A 23,838-nucleotide genomic window follows, 5' to 3' on the forward strand; every position below is an offset into this window, starting at 1 on the left:
GGACCAAAAGGCCCTCTTGAAACCTTCTATAACTGACCCTAAATGTAAGGGAAAAATAATACCTGCTTCAAAGATTTGGTGCAAATACTTCTTCAGCACTCTTCAGAAACCAGAGAATATATTTAACGAATATATGTGTGAAATACATATTGTATTTTAAAACTTTACTCTGAAAATAGTATTAAAACACTAACACATCAGAAACGTTCTACTAGATAACAGTGGATTTTATCAAGATAACTATTACACCTGTGGTAGGAAAAGTTTTTGAAAGTTTTACAAACGATGATTTGCAATGTCATTTAACAAAGCTTAAAATTATGTTCTATAGTCAGTATAGTTTCATCAGGAGATAATCTTTGCCTTGATAATCATTTTAGCATTATTTGAATAAGATGACACTGCTTGTTAGATGGAATCGAGAATGTAAATTTGACTTATCTGGTTTTTCAGAAAGCAAAACGACAAACAAAAAACTTGTTTAAAAATGATTTTTGAGGGAACCGATAGATCAAGCCAAAATATTATGTTAATATTCACTTTCACGAGTTAAAACACAAACAAATTGCTAAACATTATGTATTATTTTAATATAAGCAAATATGCATACCACATTTACACAACCGGAAAGTAAAAACATCTTAAAAATATTAGTTACGAATTCATCATCATCATCATCAATCACCATTAGATTTCATCAAGGAACATAGGGCCGCAATCGTTTGCGGATTCTTCAACAGGTATTTAAGTGAGTGGGTTGTTAACCCACTGCACCGAGCCGTCCCTAATTTAGTAGTGTAAGACTAGAGGGAAGGCAGCTAGTCATCACCACCCACCGCCAACTCTTGGGCTACTCTTTTACCAACGAATAGTGGGATTGACCGTGACATTATAACGCCCCCACAGCTGGGAGGGCGAGCATGTTTGGCGCGACGCGGGCGCGAACCCGCGGATTACGAGTCGCACGCCTTACGTGCTTGGCCATGCCGGGCCGTAGTTACGAATTGCAAGCAAACTATTGTGATTTCAAATGAAAACTTTTTCAAAGATTGTGAAAGTCTTGAAACTTCTTTACTGAAACCTGTTCACTCTAGCGGAGTGAGATGAAACTAATCTAAACGTCATATGATGTTTGTTGTTGTTTTAAATATATAGGCCGCGTTCAAATTCTCTGTATGTAGTTCAAATATGACGACGGAAGATAAGTTTCGTGCTGCTGTAAAAGTTGTTCGAGGACTGCCGAAAACTGGTAGGATATGACCCTTCGTGTTCAAACTTAAACTGTTAAAGTAATAGTATGTAATGTAGGCAAAATTGGACGAAATAATTTATTATACACACCAAGAATATATGTATTAATATTACTTGTGAGAGTTACTTTAATGGTCCAAATGGCCTTCTGTCATGTTGCTCTTATAATTCCTTTTTTATTATTATATCATGTATGAGATAAAACAAAAGCCTTCCGTAATTTCTTAAAAAAAGGACAGCTTCAGTATTATCGTGTAGTTTGGATCTGATTGATACACTTAAAAAAAGTTATGTGGAATATTTGATCTTGAATAAACTTTGTTTTTAAATCTTACTGCGTACTGAATTACGCGCTTGGTTCTTTTGTTTTACTGTCCCATTTTATACTTGTTATTATTTATGATGAATTAACTGATTATTATTACATATTATTATTACGGTGTATAAAAGTAAGAAGCTTGATTATTGCTAAGATATTTTTACCATATGAATGTGAATATTTCAAATGTTTGAATAACTATATTATAAATAAATATATTTGAGTTAATGTGCTTCAGAACGGAACATAGTTTTTGTCATTAAATGTTCCAAATTTCTACTATTCATGTTCGTCAGTAAATAAACTTTCAGGTGCACTGAGTAACTTATAAACTGTACATTTAAGATTAGGATTTTTTTAAAGCATAATGAAAATATAATAATATCTCAGTTGTCTAATTATGATTTTAATTAAGTTAAATCTAGAAAGGTACGTATGTAATTAATTTACAAACAACTTACTTTTCGAACGAGTTTTTTTTTTTTTTTCGTGCTACATACATAAAACATTTAATGTTTATAATTATAAGGTCAATAACTCCTCCCACGGATACAGATACATGAGGCTTGTTTGTTTAAATCGGTTAGGCGTTTAAGAATATGATGTGACATATAATTTCCTGTTTGTATTGGAGTAGTTTAGATACGATTAGATAAAATTGACATTTTTAAATATGATACTTTAAATAAATAGAATATTTTAGTTCATAAATTATTGTGAACTACAACAATTTTTATCAGTGGGACAGACAATTTATGTTCTTTTCTTTATATTATATTCTCCAGAATTTAGTTGATATCTTTCATGAGAGTGGAAGTATCAATGCCTGTCATGTAGTAATGAAAACACTAGTTTTATACAATTATTATCTTTTGTGATATATATATATATATTAGAAAATTATTCCATTAGAATTACACAGTATGTGTTATATTTTTATAAGATGCTCTAACAGTTACTTTTGAAACTGAATAAAAATAATTAGAAATGAAAAAAATTGCTTTTAGTTTTATGGGTTGTTATATGTAAAATAAAACAAAACCTTCACTATAAGATAGTTTATCAGAATTTTTGTAGATTTTATTTTGTATCATTTTGCTGTGCACCATATATACAGTTATTTTATTGTATCAGATATCACATTAGTATGACATGATGTGTTTAACATGTAGGCTTCCATGATAAAATGCATATGTGGAATTGCTGCAGGTTTAGTAATTACTATTTGTAACTTTAAAAAATGTTGAAAATACAGTGCAGAAACTGTTAATAAAACATGTTACAATAAAGTTACTAAATTGTGAGGATGATGGAAATTAATTTTTTTATTGTCAATAAATAAAAATAACTAATTGTGAAGAATATAATTTATCAGTAAACTATTTCATAATCAGATGTTTTATTTGTATCAGATATTTTAGAAGTGAAAGAAGGTTACTGCAAGAACTTTGTTTATAATTTCTAATTAACTATTGATCTTGCAAATTATCAAGTTAAAAAAATTAGTCTACGACTTACCATGTACATATTTATTTTTACATTATCAAAATGATAATAAATTATTATATAATATTTTTTACTGCCTGGATGGTTCCTTTTATCTGTTTCTACATGTTTACCTTCAGTGCAGCTAAGCAACTGACATACTTAATGTACATGTATACACACAGGTGTAGAAGCCACTCTTCTGGGTAAATGACCCATTAATTTATTTGTTTGATTTCTTAAATTCAGAACTAATTCTTAGTGTCCCATATAAGGTTGTGCAACACAGTTTAGAAAGGAAAGGTCTTTTACTGCAGACTTGTGTAATAATGTACACATGCATTACTGTATTTAGGCTATGTGATATACATAATTTGCTACTACATGTACATGTAGAAAAGATGGTGGAATGACAAGATTATACCCCCCCCCTCCTAACAACATATACTTTTTTTTCTGTGAAAACTTGTTAGTGTAATTCTGTACAGCATATTTTACATTTTATTTTTGGTGCTTATTTTATGCTAGGTAGTTTTTTTTTGTTGTGATAACAAGTAGTTAGTTTCCTCATCAGAACTTGTTCCCTTGAAAAATATGTTACTTCTGTCCTTGAAAACAGGCAGTATCTTCAAGCATACATAAATGTCCTTAATTCTCAATTTGTATATGACCAGTAATGTTTAAACTATACTGTTTCTGTTTGATATTAATGTATATAATTTTTAATGTTTATCTGAGATTTAATGTTGTAACTTTTATGTAGAGTTAATACACTAATGCCCATTTTATATAAAACATTTAATGGGTGAGATATAGTCAAATTTATCAGTATAGTACTACATTTGCTTGCCTGTAGACAACAACTTGAGGAAAACATACATTAAAAATACAAGGAAAATCAGGACTTTAATTGTGAAGTGTACAGGTTGGCCTGTAGGATAAGGTTAGCCTGCCCTCTGTGTAAAGTGTTGAGATAAATTTATAAATTGAGAAACTTATGCACTGGTGTTAACTTCTGTATGGCCTGTATAACTTTTAGGTTACGTTTTTACCTACTGATTAACTGATGTGGTTTGAGGAAACTTTAAAAAATAATTAATGCCTGAAATGATAATGCTTCTAACTAATAACTTGCAGTTGTTCGCTCTGTTTTTCCTCTTAAGTAATTGTGTTGTATAACTGATAGTTGTTAGACATAAACTGTTAATTATTCTTTACAATTTTATAGTACTACATTATAAGTGAAAAATTATTACCTAGAAGAAAATCTTAAGTACAATATAATATGTGTATATATATACCATATGTTAAAATTACATATGTTTTTACCCTTAGCATGGCAAATATGTGATTCAAAAGATGTGAATAGGCCATACATATATTTTCAAGTTATGTACATGTTTTATCATCAGAAAAGTAATTGCTTAGGAGTGTAAACAAATGATTTTTCTCTTTATATGGAATGTAATAAGGCTGACTGTACTGTAGTTTGTAAGGTCTGATTAATTACATCTATATTATATTTTTGACTGCTTACACGTTTCTCAGTCAAATGCAGTACAGTGTGATAAAAACTGAAAGTACAGAGAAATGACTGAAAGTCACTTCAAAGGAAAGATAATTATGTGATTGACATGTTGGCCAAATTATCTTTTTGGAGATGTGATGAAGGTTCTTCAAAATGTGATCAACATGATTTTGTTTAATAGTTTCTTTGAATATTGCAAGTTATCAAACTTTGTATATAATCTTTTTTTCATATGATGTTTTGCCACTTCCATTTCATACTCTCTTCAGATTTGTAGAAGGGTTACTTAATCCAGTATCCTGCCAAATATACTTCACTTAATTAGCTTTGTTCAAGTTCCTGAAAGGATGATTTAATATCCTTTCCATCTTACTCATTCTATAAGCTTTCTTCAGGCCTCTAAAAGGCTAATGTGATATACTGCCAATCTGTTTCAATTTGTGAGCTTTATTTATGCCCATGGACTTGTGTTGTACACTGCCATATCCTTTCTCTAAGCTTTCTTCAGGCTTTTTAGAAGGCTTGTATGATTACTTTCCAACCTACCTTCATTTAGTGAGCTACCTTCAAGGTCTTTAGAAGGCTCATGTAGTATCGTACAGACTTTACCCTCTGAACTTTCTTCAGCTAATTAGAAGTTTTGCATAACGTATAATATGTTGCAAACTCTACATTACTAGATGAACTTTAAGAAGATTCATGCACATGATTGAATCCTGCTGACTGTGCTTCATAACCAAAAATGTAGAGTAATATCTAAATGTGAGTTACTGAGTTTGTGTAAAGAAAGATTTTTATATAGGTTATTGGTTGACCTTATAATAAAATGAAAGAATAATTTTGGTGAAAAGCATTCTGTTTGCCTTTTTCTTTTTAAATGAACATTTGGGACCATAATGTTAATTATATGTTTCTCTTTGAGAATATATATAATTGTGAAGTAATTGTAAGATATAAGACTTACCTGGATCATGTTGTCTTGTACTGTGCATTATAAATGGAAATTTTAGGAAATTTAGCAGAAAATGTTTATAAAACTTCATGAATGATTTATTGACATATAATGTTTGTTCATTAAATGGATAGATGATTGAAACAAAAAATATTCGGTAGTTAAAATTAATGAATCATTACAGTTCCTGATGTGTATTTACTGTTAGAATCTTACGATGGTAATTTTGATTGGAAGGAAAGTTTACAAATTATTATTTAACTTTTTGATGAGTGCTGCCATATCTTATACTTGATTTTTGTTTTAATTTACACTTTACATTTACATCATTTTCAGGACCTTTTCAACCTTCAAATGAATTAAAACTTAAATTTTACTCGCACTTTAAACAAGCAACTGAAGGACCTTGTACTCAACCAAAACCTGCATTTTGGGATGTCATCAACAAAGCTAAATGGTATATATGTGTGTATATATATTTTTTTTATATTAATCAAACTGTATCTTCTAGATGTGTGTTTGTTTTGTTTCTTACTCACACATGTATGTCATCACTAAACTCTCAGTTTACAAGACTGGTATACAGATTTGTGTGTATAATGTAGCTGTTAGTTTCCTTTTAAAATGTTTTATATTTGTGTATTTCCAAGTTTAAAACTTTATCAGTTATAAAAACCAAAAGGATGATAATAATAGCAAAGAAATATTAGTTAATTGATTTTGATGTACATACTTTCTAGCTACATTATTCTGTAAGTAAACAAGAAACTAACAACTTTCTAAAAACATACCTACAACAACACAGAGTAGCAAAAAGGAATATGAGAATTAGACTAGATTATGGAAGTAAGACAGATTAACTTGGAACATTGACTGTAAATTGTTAAGGATAGGAGTGTTTTGTTTGATTAAAAAACAAATTGCAGTGAAAGTTCATTTATAGTTTTTGTACAAGTAATTATAACTTCAAGTTGAATCTATTTGTACAAAACTTGTATACTTCATGTACAGTTATAAGAATTATTCCTTAGTTGTCAGATTTTGCACATTTCTATTGTCAAGTTTGCCCACTTGTCCAGTTTGTTCTAGGCTGATGTGAAAAAGATAAAGGGATGGGGATGCAGACAAACTAGTAGTGTGGTGAGCTGAAAGTAGGAATGATATCTGTTTTGACACTTGTGATAAACTGAAGTTGATTTATGAGGCATTCAAAGAAAAGGGCTGTAATAATTAAATTCTGTCAGGTATACTGATAAGACTTAATTGTTGGGATAAAATTTTAGGTAGGTCATTAGGGCTGAATGCTAGGCTTAGATTAATATTTCAGGAAGGGCAGGTGAGCTGGTTTATTTAATGGTAAGTTTATCTGTTATTGTTATTTTAGAAGTATAAGAAAAAAGTGAATTATTCTAGAGCATGCTTGATACAGAGAATGTTGACATAATTGGAGTAACCAAAACCTAGCTGAATGTAGACAGTTTTGATGACAACTTTCTTTGAAATACAAGGTTATAGATTGTTTAATTGGGAAAGAGTGCTAAAAAGTGGATGATGTGGTTTTATATGAAAAATGTGAATTACATCTTGTTCAAGTTGATGTCAAAGCTAAAAGCAATGAGGTTGAATCTGTTTGGATCTCTGTTAGTGGTTAGAAAGGGAAAAGGGCTTTTAATTAAATTTGTTATGGAACACAAGACAAAATTAATGAGAAACTACACTGAGACAAAATTCAATTGTTAATGAGGTTATAATTATGGGAGATTTTAATTTTAGGCATATGGATTAGGAAATATTAGTTAAATAATGGGGGAGACTGGTTTATCAAAACTGTTTAGAATGATTTTACTCCACAGTTAGCTTACCAGGAACAATACTATTACAGATCTGTTATTATCTTCTAATAAAGAAATTGTTGTTAGGGTAGAGACTGGGGAACATCTCTCTGTAAGCAATCTTTTTCAGGTCTGAAGTTGAAACATAGAAATGGTTGAGATTGTGGAAATTGGGGAAAATATGGGTGCAAGTTATCATTGCTCTAATAGTTTTGATATTATTTTGCACATGAAGAAAAAGAATAATAATAATTAGTTAAAAACTTTAAAAAACAAATTTTGAAGAGATGAGATGAGAATTATGTGCTGTGAATTGGACATTGGGCAGCTGAATTAGTTGTAGATCCTTGTAAAATGTGGACAGATTTTAAAATTAAAATTTTAAATGTTCAAAATAGGAATATTCTTTATAGACATAAAAGGGTGCTGCAAGTAAAAAAAAACGTGTTATCTCATAAATGGTGTAAAGAATGTTATTAAAGAAAAGCATTATAAATATAAGAAGTTTAAATTACCTACAGTGGTGGTAGATTTGAATAAAGGTTGACTGAAAATGTAAAACTTAATAGTAAAAAGGTTTTTTCAAATATGATAAGGGTGAGCAAAATGTTAGGATGGGATCAGTGCACTTGAGGGATGGTATAGGAAGGCTAGTATCTGATAATTATGGGATGGCTAGATTATTGAATTCTGTCTTGTTAGTTTCTACTAATGAGATTTTAAGCAATATTTCTTATACTAAATAACTGCTAGATGGAAGCAAAATGATTACATTAATTCTGAACCTTTTAAGAAAAATGGAGACGTTTATAGAATGATGAAGTTCCTGGGCCAGATAATATTTATTAAGGGTTTTGCTAGGGGTTAAGGATTGGATATGTGATCTACTTTCTACTGTTGTTTTAACTAATGAATAGTAGGCAGGTGCCAGAAAAACAGAAGTTGGATAATTTTATTTCTCTTTTTCAAGGCCAATTATAGTTACATCACTGGTGGTAAAAGTCATTTAACAAAGTTTAAAAGTTTTGTTGTAATGTCAGCATAGCTCCACTGGGGAGAAATCCTTGCTTTACAAATCCTTCAACATTTTTTAAAGAGGTTATTGCTTCTGTAGATTATATTACAGGAGTGAACTTGGTGTATCTGTAGTTTCAGAAAGCATTTGATGAGGTTCCACAAAAAAGGCTTTTTAAAAAAAATTGTATCTATGGGTTGGAGGATAGGTTAGCAAATTGGATGGAAGAGTGGCTGGATGGAAGAAAGCAGAGAGTTGTTATAACTGGAGTTTAGTCAGACTGGATAAATGTCATGAGTGTGGTACCTCAGAACTGAGTTATGGCCTTTACTTTATTTATATCAGTAACATAGATGAAGGAATGATTAGTCAATTATTTAAATTTACTGATGATATTAAGGTTTTGGCATATTTATGGCTGTGAAGAGGACATTGCTGCTTTATAAATGAATATGAAATATTTGGTGAGTTGGATGAAGAAATGGCAGATGGCTTTTAACTATAGTAAATGCAGTGTAGTTCATGTGGGATATCATAATTTGAATTGTGAGTATAATATTGTTGGTAATAACATTGATAGTGTTGTGGAAGAAAAGGATACTAATGTTCTAATTGATCAGTCTCTTAAGTCATCCAAGCACTGTGTTATTGCAAGAGATGATTTTATAGAGTATCTAAACTGATATTGAATACAAGTCTAAAGAGGTTATAATATCATTGTATAGGTCATTGAATATTGTTCTTCAAGTATGGCCTAATCAGTTTTGGGCTTCTTATTTTATGCAGGACATTGAACTGTTGGAAATAGTTCAGAGGGGGCTATTAGTATTATAATTAAGATTGATTGGTTTTCATATGAGGAAAAGTTAAGATCTCTGAACATGTTTTTTTCTTTAAAAAGAAGATCTAGAAAGGATATGATTAAGGTGCTTAAGATTGTTTGGGGAATTTATAGTGGTAATACATCATCATTATAATTTTTTGTATTTAATGGTAAGACTAGGGGATACAAATATGCATTTTGGCAGGGTAGGAGTTATATTCACCTAGGGTAGCTTTACTTTTCTTAGATTGTAAATTGGCCTTTGGAATGTTTTTCCTTCAGGTATGGTGGATACAGTTAATTTATGAGAGTTTTTAATAGAAAACTTGATAGATATTTGAATGATAAGGTCTGGCTTTAAGTGTTTTAGTATTCAGTTTAATTCAGTGGATAGGATGACCTCAATGTACCTAAAGGTCCCATTTTGTTAACTTGTGTTGTTAACTGACTAACGGACATTTGTCCATTCACAAATGTCTTTTGAAGTTAAAGTTCACAAACTCCTTATGCTTCAATGATGGATGATCAAAAAGAGGACAGCATAGAAGTAGGCTTTAAGTAATTCAGTTTGTTAGTGGTGTGTACTTTCCTCCATTTGTTTAGAATCCAATATAATAGTATCTTTTCTTTTTCAGACACTTTTTTCTCATGTTCAAAATCATTAATATTGAGCCAAGATTGTACATGATCCAACGAAAATTGAGGAGAGCATGTATATGACAAAATAATCACAATTGTTTTCAGAGACTTAGAATTTCTTTTTTACAAACAAAAAATATTAGTCATCTTACATGTCTTATATTCCAAATTTATTTTCAGTCTCATAAAGTGTTATTTCTATCATTGATAGTTTTGTCTTTGATTGTCTTCTATGATATTTTGTTAGTGAAAATATTTTTAGGTGCTATACTGAGTCCTTCTTCAACAATGGAACTTTTTGAGTTCCATGAACATAAAAAGGTTCCTGACAAAAGATGGAAAGATACTTTAAAATTTTGTAAGAAATTATAATCTGAAGATTTCAAACAACAGTGAAGTAGTAGATGCAGACATCTACAATAATAAAGTACTTAGAGTGGTTAAAAAGACCTCGTATTAAACTATATGTATAGAATGGAGTCATAACCTTTTACAAGTGCCATTCGATATGGTGTTATGTATTTGATGTCAGAGTCATCAACTATTCATTTTACCTTAAATTACTGATTTAGTGACAATTAATGATAGAGGAGAGTAAGTGCTGTATACAAAGATACTGAAAAACAATTAGATATGCATTTCAGGTGTCCTGTAGGTTACACTATATACAAACTATATGATGGACAAAAGTATTTTAATTTTTTCACATGAACATCATCTTATGCTCTGACTTGCTGGAGGTTGAATAAGATTGATGTTAACACTTCACAGAAGTATCTTATATATAACACATTTGATTTTTGTTGTGTTTTACATGCCCATACAGTTGACTAAAGCTTGCCATATTTTACAGACACACGTAGGAAATTCAGAGTTATAGACTTCTTATCCAGTACAGGGTCAGACAAATAATTATATCTTTAAAACAGTGGTTCTTAATCTGGGTTCAGTCGAACCACAGGGGTTCGGAGGCAGTCAAGACACACACGCTCTGTGTGTGTGTGTGTCTGTTCCGTTCACCCCACTCGTATGATTCATGATGTCATGCTCCACTTGGCCATCATTGGCTGCAGCTGATCATGTCACATCACCTGGCCTTAATATCTGTGCTCTAGGGAACTTTGTGTGCTTAGCAGTCGACTTGTGACTGTAGTAATTGTGTAATTTGTGATTTTTTTTCTCTAATCTTTCAATCCCTTTATACTAACTATGTCGAGCAAAAACAGAAAGTGGTCAGACAAATACATACAACATGGATTCACATGTATAACGGAACATGATGGGAGTCAGCATCCTCAATGCATGATTTGCAATACCAAGTTGAGCAATTCTAGTCTAGCACCAGCAAAACTAAGAGAACACTCACTAAAGCTGCATGGAGATGGGAAATACAAGAACACAATGCTTGTTGAATTCAAGGTAAAGAGAGCCAGGTTCAATGAAAAGGCTACTTTGCTTGTTCTCGGTTTTGTACCCATCAACAAACCGATCCTCACAGCATCATACGAAGTTGCATACTTGATTGAAAAACAGGGCAAACCACACACTATTGGTGAAGCACTCATAAAACCAGCTGCATTAAAGATGGGGAATATCATGCTGGGAAAAGCTGCTGAAAATAAGTTATCCCAAATTCCTCTTTCAAATCACACCATCAACAGCAGAATAGATGACATGAGCAATGACATCTGGCTTAAGTAGTTGCAGATCTGATTTCAAACCCAGCAAAATTCAGCCTTCAACTCGATGAGACCACTGACATTTTCAATCGAAGCCAGCTAGTTGTATTTGTGTGCTATGTGAAGAACGACGAGATAAAAGAAGATTTTTTTATTTTGTAAGCCTCTTACAACAACAACAACAACAACAACTAAGACAGCCAACGTGAAGAAACTTGTGGATGACTTCTTCAGAGACAATGATCTTTCATGGGATATGGTTCCTGCTGTTTGTTCGGATGGAGCTCCAGCCATGCTGGGACAAAACTCTGGTTTTGGTGCACTGGTTAAAGCCGATGCACCACACATCATTGTAACACCCTGTGTTCTGCACAGGTGTGCATTGGCAACAAAAACCTTGTCTTCAAAACTGGCAGAAGTATTAAAAATTGTTGTGGAATGTGTGAACTTTGTGTGAAATAGTGCCCTGAAGCACCGCATCTTCAAAGAGCTATGTAATGAAATGGGCTCTGAATTCGAGGTACTTCTGTACCATTATACCGTTCGGTGGTTATCCTGGTGAAAGGTGATGAATCGTGTTTTTGCCATGCATGTGGAATTAGCCCTGTTTTTCTGAGAGCACCAACATTGTCATGCAGATTGCTTTGAAAAATATGAGTTCATTCTCATTTTGGCATACATGGCTGACATCTTCAATGCTCTCCATCTCAATCAACAGATGCAGGGCAGTGGAGTCAACATCATCGAAGCAGAAGAAAACCTGAAGGCTTTTCAAAAAAAAGCTACCATTATGGAAACAACGAACAGAGAATGATAACTTCACAAACTTTCCCCTGCTGAACGACTGTGTAAGTAAGATTGAAGATGTGTCTGAAATCGGAGACATTTCTGTACCCCGAGAACTGAAGCAAGCAATTGCCATGCACTTAGATGAGCTCGCAAAGTCTCTCGATGGATACTTCCCCACCAGAGAGTCATATCCAGAATGGGTGGGATAGCCATTCATGTTTAGTGTTGTGACAGCAGATGTCAATGATGAATACCTCGACGAAATTATTGAACTTCAGGAGATCCAGGTTCAACAGCAACTTTTCAGAACAACAACGCTTTCAATGTTTTCGTGTCACCAAATCATAGCGTACCCTCTTATTGCTAAGATAGCCCTTGAGATACTCATTCTGTTTGTTATAACGTATCTTTACGAGCAATCTTTTTTGAGGATAGTAGACATAGAAACGAAGAAAAGAAACAGACTTTGTTTTGAAAATGATATAAGAGTGGCACTTGCCAAGGTGAAGCTGCACATTTCTGAACTTGTCTCTGAAAGGCAACAGCAAAAGTCACATTGATTTGCAGAAAATATTCATTGAGTTATGTTTTTGTTTTTGTGTGAAATTCATGTTTTGTTGGTTTTGTTCTTTGAACACAGTGATATTGTGTGCAACTGATGCATGGTTCATTTTGTGCACTAATAAAATATCTACTTAAGTTTTGAATTTGAAAGAATCATATTTTATTTTTCCAATTACAAAAGGTTCAGTGAATGCAAGTACGAAACTTCCGGGGTTCAGTACCTCCAACAAGGTTAAGAACCACTGTCTTAAAAGCTAGTTGCTCTAGGAGGAATGAGAAATAAATTTAATTAAAGGCATATTGCATCTGCAGCAGAAAAAAAAGCAAAGAACATTACACCACCAGTGTGTCCACTCAGGTGTAACATAGTTAATGTACTCAGGGCATTCCTGTAAATGAAGCATTATAAATATTTTTTCATAAGTTGGACAGTGAAAAAATGTGTAAGATAACACATCTTGCTTTTAGTAAATTCAGTTAACAATTTCATCTGACACTCTTTCGTAATATACCATTTGTAATCTGAAGAGACTTGTTATCTTGCATGTCATAGGTTATCTGTACAGTTAAAATGTTGCAAGTGGAAAAACTATGAAGAATATAAATTAGTTTCATTATCACAATCCAATACTTTTCTACAACATCACAATTCTTGGATCCAAATATTCAATGTACTTTACAAATTAAACAATTCCAAACTTATTATGACCTGATATTTAGGGCACTTATCTCTCAATCTGCAAGTTGCAGGATTTGAAAGCCATTATCAAACACGTTTGCTTTTTCTGCTGTTGGAACATTATAATATTACAGTTAATCCTGTTTTTCGTTGCTAGAGAATGACCTGCTCAAGAGTTGGTTGTGAGTGGTGTTGAAGGCTACAGATAGTTTTCGAATAACTTTGCTTGTTCTTTAACAGAGGAATTAATTTTTATTTAAACTTGTATTTTGTAGAAATGAACAGTTATAGTACCAAAGCTTACAAAAACCTTACCTCACATCTTATTACATTTTACGATGTGGTTATAATCAACAAACTAATGTAGTACTCTCAAAAACCCTTTTCGAACAGAAAAAATGTGTAATACCCAGTATTCAAGACATCTCACTACAGACACACATTTTCACCATCTCATCATACACAACATTGTTAAAATCCAGGAATATAAAGAATTGTAATGCTTACTGTCTTAATTATCTTGCTTCTCTAGGAATGTAACCAACAAACTGCAAGTATAATCAGACTGAGCTGCAGGTCCAAAGCTCCAATTCTTGTAGGCTGCTTCAAACTTTCAACTGTAAAAGAGTCTAACTGAGAGCTGGCTGAGAGTAGTTACATAGTTAGTAGGTACTCGTGAATGGTTCCTCATTCTTTGGTCTGTAACATGGGTGTCACAGTTTAAAATTTTTCTTATTATTTGTCATACTGGAACAGACTTGTAACCAGTTAAATATTTCTTTTGCATTCTAGAGCTTTCACAGATCATCTGATTAATTAAATCCATATCATACTTTTGATATTTGATTATTCACTCATGCATTAAAAAGGTAATAGAATATTAAATCGGCCTGCTGTTTTAGAACAAAAGGCATGAAATAATTCAGATGGGCTCATATGAAGATATTATTGTCGTGGCTCATAAGTTTAAGAAATTATACAGAAGATAATTCCTTGTACATACTTTGTGTAATTCCTTGTGTTCTATAAAGCATATGAGGTACTGAACTTCCATATTTAGTATTTACCACATCTATAGCTAGTTTCTAGTAATTGCAACATCCTTAGTCAGCAGTCCTAACTATGCCTGAATTTTGGGAATCTCACTTGTGCGTGCCATGCTGTTTGGCTCAAATACTAAAAACCTACATGTAAAATCATGCAAACTCTCTACAAAAGAGAAAAAGAAACCTTTTAACACCCATACCTTAAACATTTTGATGCATTAAAGTAATACTCTGTGAAATGTACCATCAACAATACCACTTCTTAAAGAGCAGAGAAAAAAACATTTACAACAGATACTTTAATCATCTTAAGAAATACAATCTCCAAGCTATCAAATGTAGTATTGTCAAACTTTATTAACTAGTTAAGAAAAGCAAGAACACAACTGACCACTCCTCCACTCTCATAAGGAAGATTCTTGTGAAAGTAAGAGGTTGAAAAAACAATTAACAAACTAAAACATAACTTTTGTAAATTTGGAGAAAATTATATTGCCTGAACCTAAAAAAGTATGTCCATTAAACAGTGGATTAAATTTTGCTGTCGCTTTACTTGTTGCTATAGTGTATCCATAATATCAGCTACTGTAATCCAAAAACGAATGAGGCAGGAAAGGTTCTTAGATAATATTCTTGGCCACCTGAAATATGCACAATCTATATGCACAGTAAAACTGTCATTGAGTGAAGTCTGCATGATTACTGACACATAATATGAACTGTTTAGGGATGCCTGGAATGCTTTGGGAGAAATGCCTAGAGAGGAGGCAATGGAGAACTATGTGGGAGAGCTGAAAAAGGTAAACCTCCTTCGACTTATCTTTATAAATTTGATATTATGTTTATAACCTGTTTCTTTATACAGTGTTTGTAAGTTTTAGATTTTGTAAAATGTTTTCTTTGCTGCTATATTTATGGATATACAACTCTCCCAGTACCAGGTGTATTTCAGATACATGATAAAAATCAAATAGACATGTTGTAGTCATTCATTAATTGTATGTTACAGAAAACTTTAGGGTTGTACAGAATTCCTTGAAAAGCTGCACTCTAGGGGGGTACATATTCTAATGGCAGTAAAAAAAGGAGATTAAAAATATCTTATATAAAGTGTAATTTAATAAATTGTATTTTAAATTTACATATGAATAAAGTGTTATTTTTGATGTTCTACTACAGTGTATTTTACTAAACATATCAGAAAATTGTCCTTTGTTCTGTTACTAAATTTAAATTTTAGTTCTGTGTGAAAATGTACCTGTGTACCAGTAGTTTGCATAAAACTCAACATAGATTTTTGTAAGAATATATTTTACAGGTGCTTAGTAAAGTTAAAAAGATTTTTTCCACAGTTATCTTGCCTCCTCTCACCTAAAGCTACCTCAATCTTGGACTGCCTGGTAAGCATTACTAAACGTTTTGTCACTAACAGGTGCACTAGTCTTTTATATCTCAAGGTTTGCACCATTTCAGAACATGTGCTGGTCATGTAACAATCCTCCACTAATCATACTGAGCTGATTTTCCTAGCACAGCTAGCTCCTTCTACTATTTTAGAACAATCCTTGCTTTCTCAATTTTTAATCTAGTAGGTAGATATGTGCTTTAACTTCCTTCTTGGTGATTACAAATTTTTTATTCTCATTCACACACCTTGGTGTGGATTTCTGTACGTAGTGAGGGGATCTCCCAGGAAAGGTTCTGTTCTTTCTGGTTACCTCCTCTGGGATCTAAACATCCACCCACGTGATTGTCGTGTGTGGCGACCTGTGAAGGGGAGGAGAGGATCCTGGTGGTTGAGGGTCCAACCTTAACACACCACTCTGGCCTTGAATTCTTGTAGATGGTCAGCCTTTGGGTGGCCCCCCTTGGGTAAGTCGGCTGGTCCACTTGGGCTAGAGTCAACCAAGTACCAGTGTTGGAAGTTCTCAATGGGTGTTGTGGACATTGTGTCTGATGCTGGTGTTTGGGTATAGTGCTCACTAAACCGTGGCGTTGCTGCAATATCCTTGCATGACATTGTAGTGCGTCCCCTCATCGGGCACCTTGGTGGGTGGGGTCAGTGGGTACTGAAATTTTCTTTTTTTCCTATGGATCCTCCTACGAAAAATTTAAATAAAATAGTGAAAAAACAGTTAATAGGTAAACGACCACATCTTGAAGACTCTGAGCAGCAATCTTCAACATCTGTAACACACTTATCTCATTTTCTTATATTACATTCTCTTTCAGAAAAACATTACATTCTGTACAGAAATGTCAGGCTGTGTGATGGACGAGTTCATAGAGGGGTGGCACTATTGGTTGATCAGCATGTGCCCACCCTGTCTTTGTCACTCAACACACCCTTGGAAGCCGTATCTGTCCGTGTTTCCTTGGGTCATACCATCACTGTTTGTTCTCTCTACCTGTTGCCTGGAGAGACCTATGATCAATCAGACCTTGACGCTCTCATTGAATAGTTGCCATCTCCCCTTTTAATCCTGGGGGACTTTAATGGACCTCATATACTCTGGGGAAGTGATGATATTGATAGGAGAGGTTGCTTTCCTTTACCACTATTGATCTCTCGGTTATTATTCTCCTCCATTATTCTCCCATTCTTCATGGAGGGTTGACAATAATCCATTAGGCAGTGATCATTTTCTTATAATTTTGTGAGAGACCGGCCGTGGTCGATGCCACCCTACCCATGTGCCCCAGTGGAAGCTGGATCAGGCAGACTGGTCCACTTTCACTGCTCTCGCAGAACTTGATCCTGCCATTGTCAGTCAGCCATCAATAGACTACTGTGTGGCAGCGGTAACTGACTGTATTATACAAGCAGCTGCTCAGTGTATTCCTAAAACCTCGACACGTTTTCCACGATATCCTCGTCCGTGGTGGAATCCTGTCTGCCACATGGCACGGAAGGCTCAAAAACGGGCCTGGGATACTTTCTGTAGATATCCCATACTTTCAAACCGAATCGTTTTCCAACGGGCCCGTGCACATGCTAGGTAGGTAAGCCAGAAGGAATCTTGGATTAAGTTCACAACTAGCATATCTTCTACCACCAGTTTCAAGGTCATATGGGACAGGATTAGAAAGGTCTGTGGGCACTACAATTCTGTACCCCTCTCGATCTTACTCTCTGATGGCTAAGAGGTAGCTGATGTCTGGAGCATCGCCAATACTCTTGGTGAAATCTTTTGCCGGGTATCTAGCACTTCTGCTTGTTCCGCCACCTTCTTGGCCATCAAGACTCGGGCAGAGCGTTCACCTCTTTCCTTTCAAACTGACTGTCTCTTTGACTATAATTGTCCCTTTACGCTGAAAATGGCCCTTCATCGGTCTGGCAGTACATTTGTTGGACCTGATGATGTACACGATGACATGCTGCACTGACTCTCTCCTGCTTCTCTTGATATTCTTCTAATTGTTTTTAACCAGATCTGGCAGGAGAATGTTTTTCCTGATGCCTGGCGCTAGGCTATTATCTTACCTTTCTCTAAGCCTGGGAAAGATCCCAAGATTCCTTCAAACTACTGTCCAATTGCTTTGAAGAGCTGTCTCTGTAAGACCTTAGAGAAGATGGTTAATGCACATCTTGTTTGTTTTCTCAAATCAAACAACCTCCTCTCGCCCACCCAGTGTGGATTCCAACGACAGCACTCCACCACGGCCCACCTAATTCGACTTGAAACATCAATCAGAGAAGCCTTTCTCAAATGACAAAATCTTGTATCAATATTCTTTGACATTGAGAAGGCTTATGACACAACATGGAGGTATGGGATTTTGCAAGAACTCCATATATATGGGTTACATGGCCATTTACCTATGTTTATTAAAAATTTTTTAATTGACAGGAGATTCCAAGTTCATGTGGGTTCGACACTTTTCAACAGGAACTTGGGGTCTCTCAGGGCTGTGTTCTGTGTGTCACACTTTTCAGTATAAAGATTAATGCCATCACTGAACAACTCCCTCTCACTGTTGAAAAAGGGCTCTATGTTGACGACTTTTACATCTCGTGTCAGTCGTCGAGCATGAGATACATTGAGCAGCAACTACAAACTGCCTTCAGTTGTGTACTGAAGTGGACCACTGCGAACGGCTTTGATGTCTCTCTCTCTAAAACAGTTTGCATGCACTTTTGCTGCCAACGGGGTATTTACTCTGATCCTGAACTCCGTATTGGTGAAGTTTCACTGCCAGTGGTCCCTGAGACCAAGTTCTTGGGGCTTATCTTTTACCGTAATGTTCTATGTTAAAGATATATCAAGCTCTTATTTGATTGAAACTCAACTATGGATCAATGGTCTATGGCTCTGCCAGACCTTCGGCCTTAAAGAAGCTGGACACCATTCATCACCAAGGACTTCGACTCTGCACTGGGGTTTCCGCACCTCCTCAGTTCAAAGCTTGTACATGGAATCTCATGAATCTCCTCTGCATCTTTGCCGTTTGTAACTGTTTTTACTATATTCTTCGAAACTTCGTTCCTTACCAAAGCATCCCACCTGGGGATGTGTTTTCCTTCCTCACTGGGCCATACTTTTTCAGAACAGATAATCTGCCATTGCTCCTTTTGGCCTTCGCATCCAGATGCAATTGGATGAATTGGGTCTGTCCTTGGATAATATTGCAGAATCCACTGGTCAGCCCATCTCACCATGGCTTATTACAGTCCCCAAATGTGACCTTTCTTTAAGTCATCTGAGAAAGGCAGATACTTCCGATTGGAAATACTGTCTTTTATTTATTGAACATCTTTTGAACAATCTTTCCATTACAATTTATACGGATGGTTCCAAATCAGGTAAGTCTGTGGGCTCTGCCATGTATTGTTGCAGTTTGGTGGTTGCACACAGAATCCTCTCTACAGTTTCTGTGTTCACTGCTGAACTGTATGCCATATCTCTTGCCCTGGATCATATGGAAGCTAAGCAGTACTCCAACTGCACTATTTATACTGACTCGCTTAGTTCTCTACTGGCCCTAGAATCACTTCACATTGGCTCACACCCAGTTCTTGCTAATATTCATAACCGATTGGTCCATTTCTCATTGACATCTACTTCTATCCAATTTTTCTGGATACCAGGATGGTTCCAAATCAGGTAAGTCTGTGGGCTCTGCCATGTATTGTTGCGGTTTGGTTGCACACAGAATCCTCTCTACAGTTTCTGTGTTCGCTGCTGAACTGTATGCCATATCTCTTGCCCTGGATCATATGGAAGCTAAGCAGTACTCCAACTGCACTATTTATACTGACTCGCTTAGTTCTCTACTGGCCCTAGAATCACTTCACATTGGCTCACACCCAGTTCTTGCTAATATTCATAACCGATTGGTCCATTTCTCATTGACATCTATTTCTATCCAATTTTTCTGGATACCAGGATGGTTCCAAATCAGGTAAGTCTGTGGGCTCTGCCATGTATTGTTGCGGTTTGGTAGTTGCACACAGAATCCTCTCTACAGTTTCTGTGTTCACTGCTGAACTGTATGCCATATCTCTTGCCCTGGATCATATGGAAGCTAAGCAGTACTCCAACTGCACTATTTATACTGTCTCGCTTAGTTCTCTACTGGCCCTAGAATCACTTCACATTGGCTCACACCCAGTTCTTGCTAATATTCATAACCGATTGGTCCATTTCTCATTGACATCTACTTCTATCCAATTTTTCTGGATACCAGGATGGTTCCAAATCAGGTAAGTCTGTGGGCTCTGCCATGTATTGTTGCGGTTTGGTTGCACACAGAATCCTCTCTACAGTTTCTGTGTTCACTGCTGAACTGTATGCCATATCTCTTGCCCTGGATCATATGGAAGCTAAGCAGTACTCCAACTGCACTATTTATACTGACTCGCTTAGTTCTCTACTGGCCCTAGAATCACTTCACATTGGCTCACACCCAGTTCTTGCTAATATTCATAACCGATTGGTCCATCTCTCATTGACATCTACTTCTATCCAATTTTTCTGGATACCAGGCCACGTTGGTATTTGTGGGAACGAGCTTGCAGACAAGGAAGCTAAATCTATCTGCTCCGGCACTGTCACCACTGTTCCTGTTCCATACATGGACTATGGTCTTGTATTCAAGGCTCGGCTCCATGCCAGCTGGCAGTCCACTTGGAGTGAGCAATGTGACAACAAGCTTTTTCAAATAAAATCCTATATTGGGCTATGGCCTTCTAGCTTCCGTAAGGTTCGGAAGGAGGAAGTTGTTCTAACTAGACTACGCATTGGTCAGTTTTCTAACTCATCGTTTTCTTTTATCTGGAACTGATGCACCAGTGTGTAGTCTATGTAACACTCAAATTTCTATAAGCCACATTTAACTTTCTTGCCATTGTTACAACTCTCAATGACGGCATTATTTTAAACGTGTTCTGTCCCAAGGTTTGTCCGTAATATTAGACAGTGTTATTAGTGATGGTGACACTGTCCAGCTTGATAAAGTTTTTAGTTTTTTAATGTCATTTAAGTGTTTGATATTTATTCATTACACCTTTTTATTTGTGGTTCCCTTTAAGAGTCTCAGTCTCTCTAGTTTGATTTGAAATTTGGAAAATGGCCATAACATTAAATAACTTGACATCAGAACTGGAAAGGCCAACTTCAGGTGACTAATGCTGCTGTTTGAACTATCTATTTGAACTACCCATTAGTCATCCTGGCGAGTTGTTGTTATTACATTTTGCTGCATGTCTTTTAATACTTTTATTACTTTACCTTTTGGTACTGGCCATAATGACACATAACCCGGAAACAGTACTGGAAAGGCCAACTTTAGGTGACTGGTGGTGGTTCTTGTACTTACCTCTTAGTCTTCCTGGCAGGTTATGATCATTACCATTATTCTAAAGAAAGTCCTTTATAACTTTGTAAACTGGATGTCAACATTGGTTTTATGCCATTTATGTTTTTAATTGCTGTTTTGTTTTTACATTCATTTCCTTTTATGAATTTTACTACATTTACTTTACTTTTACCTTTTTACTGGACATTTGGCTATTATTATTATGATTTTGCTACATGTCTTTAAACGTTTTTATTACTTTACCTTTTGATAATGGCTGTTGTGACACATAACCCAGAACCAGGACTGGAAAGGCCAACTACAGGTGACTAAAGGTGGTTCTTGTACTTTACCTGTTAGTCTTCCTGGTGGGTTATGATCATTACCATTATGCTAGAGAAAGTCCTTTACAACTTCTCTTACTCTGCTTTCTCTCTTAACATTGTAGATAGATGACAACATTGGTTTTATGCTCTTTCTGTTTTTCAATGCTGTTTTGTTTTTCCTTCATTTCCTTTTATGTATTTTACTACATTTAATTTATATTTACATTTTTACTGGATGTTTGGTGCAGATAGCCTAGCTGCTTTGTGCTGTAAAACACTAAATCAACCAACCAATGTTATTCACAAATTTATATCAGTTTCAACTTCAGGTTTAGACTTCTTGTATTTGATTTTCATTGTTTCTACTTGTTTGTTTTCAAAATATATAATTTTCTGAATTCCAGTTTGTTCATAGGAATTCAAGATTTATTATGGTGGATGATGAAATTTTCCACAACAGTCCCCATTGGTTTTGATGTAAGTCTCCAGGCTTAAATGTCCATGATTTCTTCCTTTCATATTACTATTTTTTTTGGATATAAGCACTGAGTGGAATTTATTTCTACTGTACCTTCCATTTGTTACTGTCCCTCCATATGAGATCTGTGGTAAGTTTTTTAATGTGTATTCCTCACTCCCAATAGGCATAATTTAGTGATTTTATTTAAGCTTTTGTGGATTGACTCAATATATTAGGTGATAATTTCAATCTGTCATGTCTTCACTGCTCAGTATTTGGGTAGTTAGATTTTTATAATTCTTTTACCATGTAAGTTACTTTAGTTTAAATATGCATTTAGTTTGTTTACTACTTTGATTTTGTTTAATTTTTGGGAATATGTATGGGTTTTGCATGATAGTTACTGCTTGGGTAGTTGTAACTTCAACAAATTTTGTGGGTATGTTGGTTTATTTATGCTTCTTTTCACTGTTCATGTTAGTCTGTCAGTTCCTTTTTCTTTACTACCAGTTAACTCTAATTGGGGATTACATTTGAGTCAAGTTTTGTTGTTGTTAACTGGTTGACTTTTCACACATGGTTTTCAGGGTAAGTTTTACTTTCTTGTCCTTTGCCTTATTGGTTCTTTGAACAGTTTTAAGTTCAAGATTTATCTTTTATCTTCTCGGTTTCTTTAGTGGTTTTTGTACTTTAGGTGTTGCTTTTTTTGTTTTTTGTTTTAGGTCAAATTTCCTAGTTTTGCAAGGTTGTTATTTTTATGTACTTTGTAGACTCTACAAATTCCTTGGTTTTGTTTGTTTATCAGTAAACAATATTTTGTCTAAGTATGTTTAGTTTATGCATCTTTTTAGATACACTACATTGCATTTCTCTGGGTTCTGTCTGAAGGTTTCTGATTTCAGTTCCTTCCCACCTCATCCAGTTCCCAAAACTACTTCCCTCATCCTTGAAGTCAGTTGTCTTGCCTAGTCTATTCAATACCTACTACATCTAGAGGCTGTCAAACTGGTGATACTCACTCAAGCAGGGTTTTATTCCCGTTTAATTCTTTCCCTTGAATGGTTGGAGCTTTGAGACCTGTCTCAATTGAATTCTTATCTGAAGTCACCTCACTTCTCCATGGATTCCTACCTCTCAGTTTAGGTTTTTACCCCTGGTATTCTAAATAACCAAACTGTTGTGATGAAGGTCATGTCTTCTGATTTTGGGCACTGCCATTCATTCTTTTTTTTGTCTTCTTATGTTTTGTTGAGTGGTGCACTTTTTTGCTTTTCAGTTTCACTCATTAGGTTTTTGGATTCTCATTTCTTTGACAACTGACTTCTACCTGCCTTTTCCCATTCCATATTTGGTAGGGAAGTCCATTCTTAACCACATTCAATATCTTATCACATTGAGGTTTTTTTTCCTTCAATTCCCCGTCTTTTGTAAGATCCAGTCTTTTCTGCTGTCACTCAGGGATATGGAGTAGGCAGTCTCAATGGCCCTATCCTCTCCTTTTTACAGTGTGGAAAGGTTCCTTCTCTTTTGGGGATGTAGGATTGTCTGGATGCTCTCATCCCCTTGGGTGAAGCTCACATTTGCTCCCTTTACTGGATACTTCTTGACCAGTGGAATTTCTATCATTATTTCTTGGTCCATTTTATTACCCTT

The 23,838-nt window shown here is 34.8% G+C and overlaps 1 protein-coding gene across 2 annotated transcripts in view; it reads left to right on the forward strand.

The window, feature by feature from the left end:
* The first annotated feature begins 1,095 nt into the window (after nucleotides 1-1,095).
* The window catches only part of LOC143236760 (acyl-CoA-binding domain-containing protein 5-like), a 44,673-nt gene continuing 21,930 nt past the window's right edge, over nucleotides 1,096-23,838 (forward strand). Inside the window, exons 1-4 of one of the 2 annotated variants that reach the window (XM_076475267.1) lie at nucleotides 1,096-1,249; nucleotides 5,872-5,992; nucleotides 15,329-15,401; nucleotides 15,954-16,001. In XM_076475267.1, the coding sequence (XP_076331382.1) occupies nucleotides 1,189-1,249; nucleotides 5,872-5,992; nucleotides 15,329-15,401; nucleotides 15,954-16,001 (303 nt within the window). In that variant the 5' untranslated portion in view covers nucleotides 1,096-1,188. The remainder of the gene's footprint in view (nucleotides 1,250-5,871; nucleotides 5,993-15,328; nucleotides 15,402-15,953; nucleotides 16,002-23,838) is intronic. The other variant, XM_076475268.1, reaches the window with a different exon arrangement.

This window comes from Tachypleus tridentatus, chromosome 13 (assembly GCF_004210375.1).
Source record: "Tachypleus tridentatus isolate NWPU-2018 chromosome 13, ASM421037v1, whole genome shotgun sequence".
NCBI lineage: Eukaryota > Metazoa > Arthropoda > Merostomata > Xiphosura > Limulidae > Tachypleus > Tachypleus tridentatus.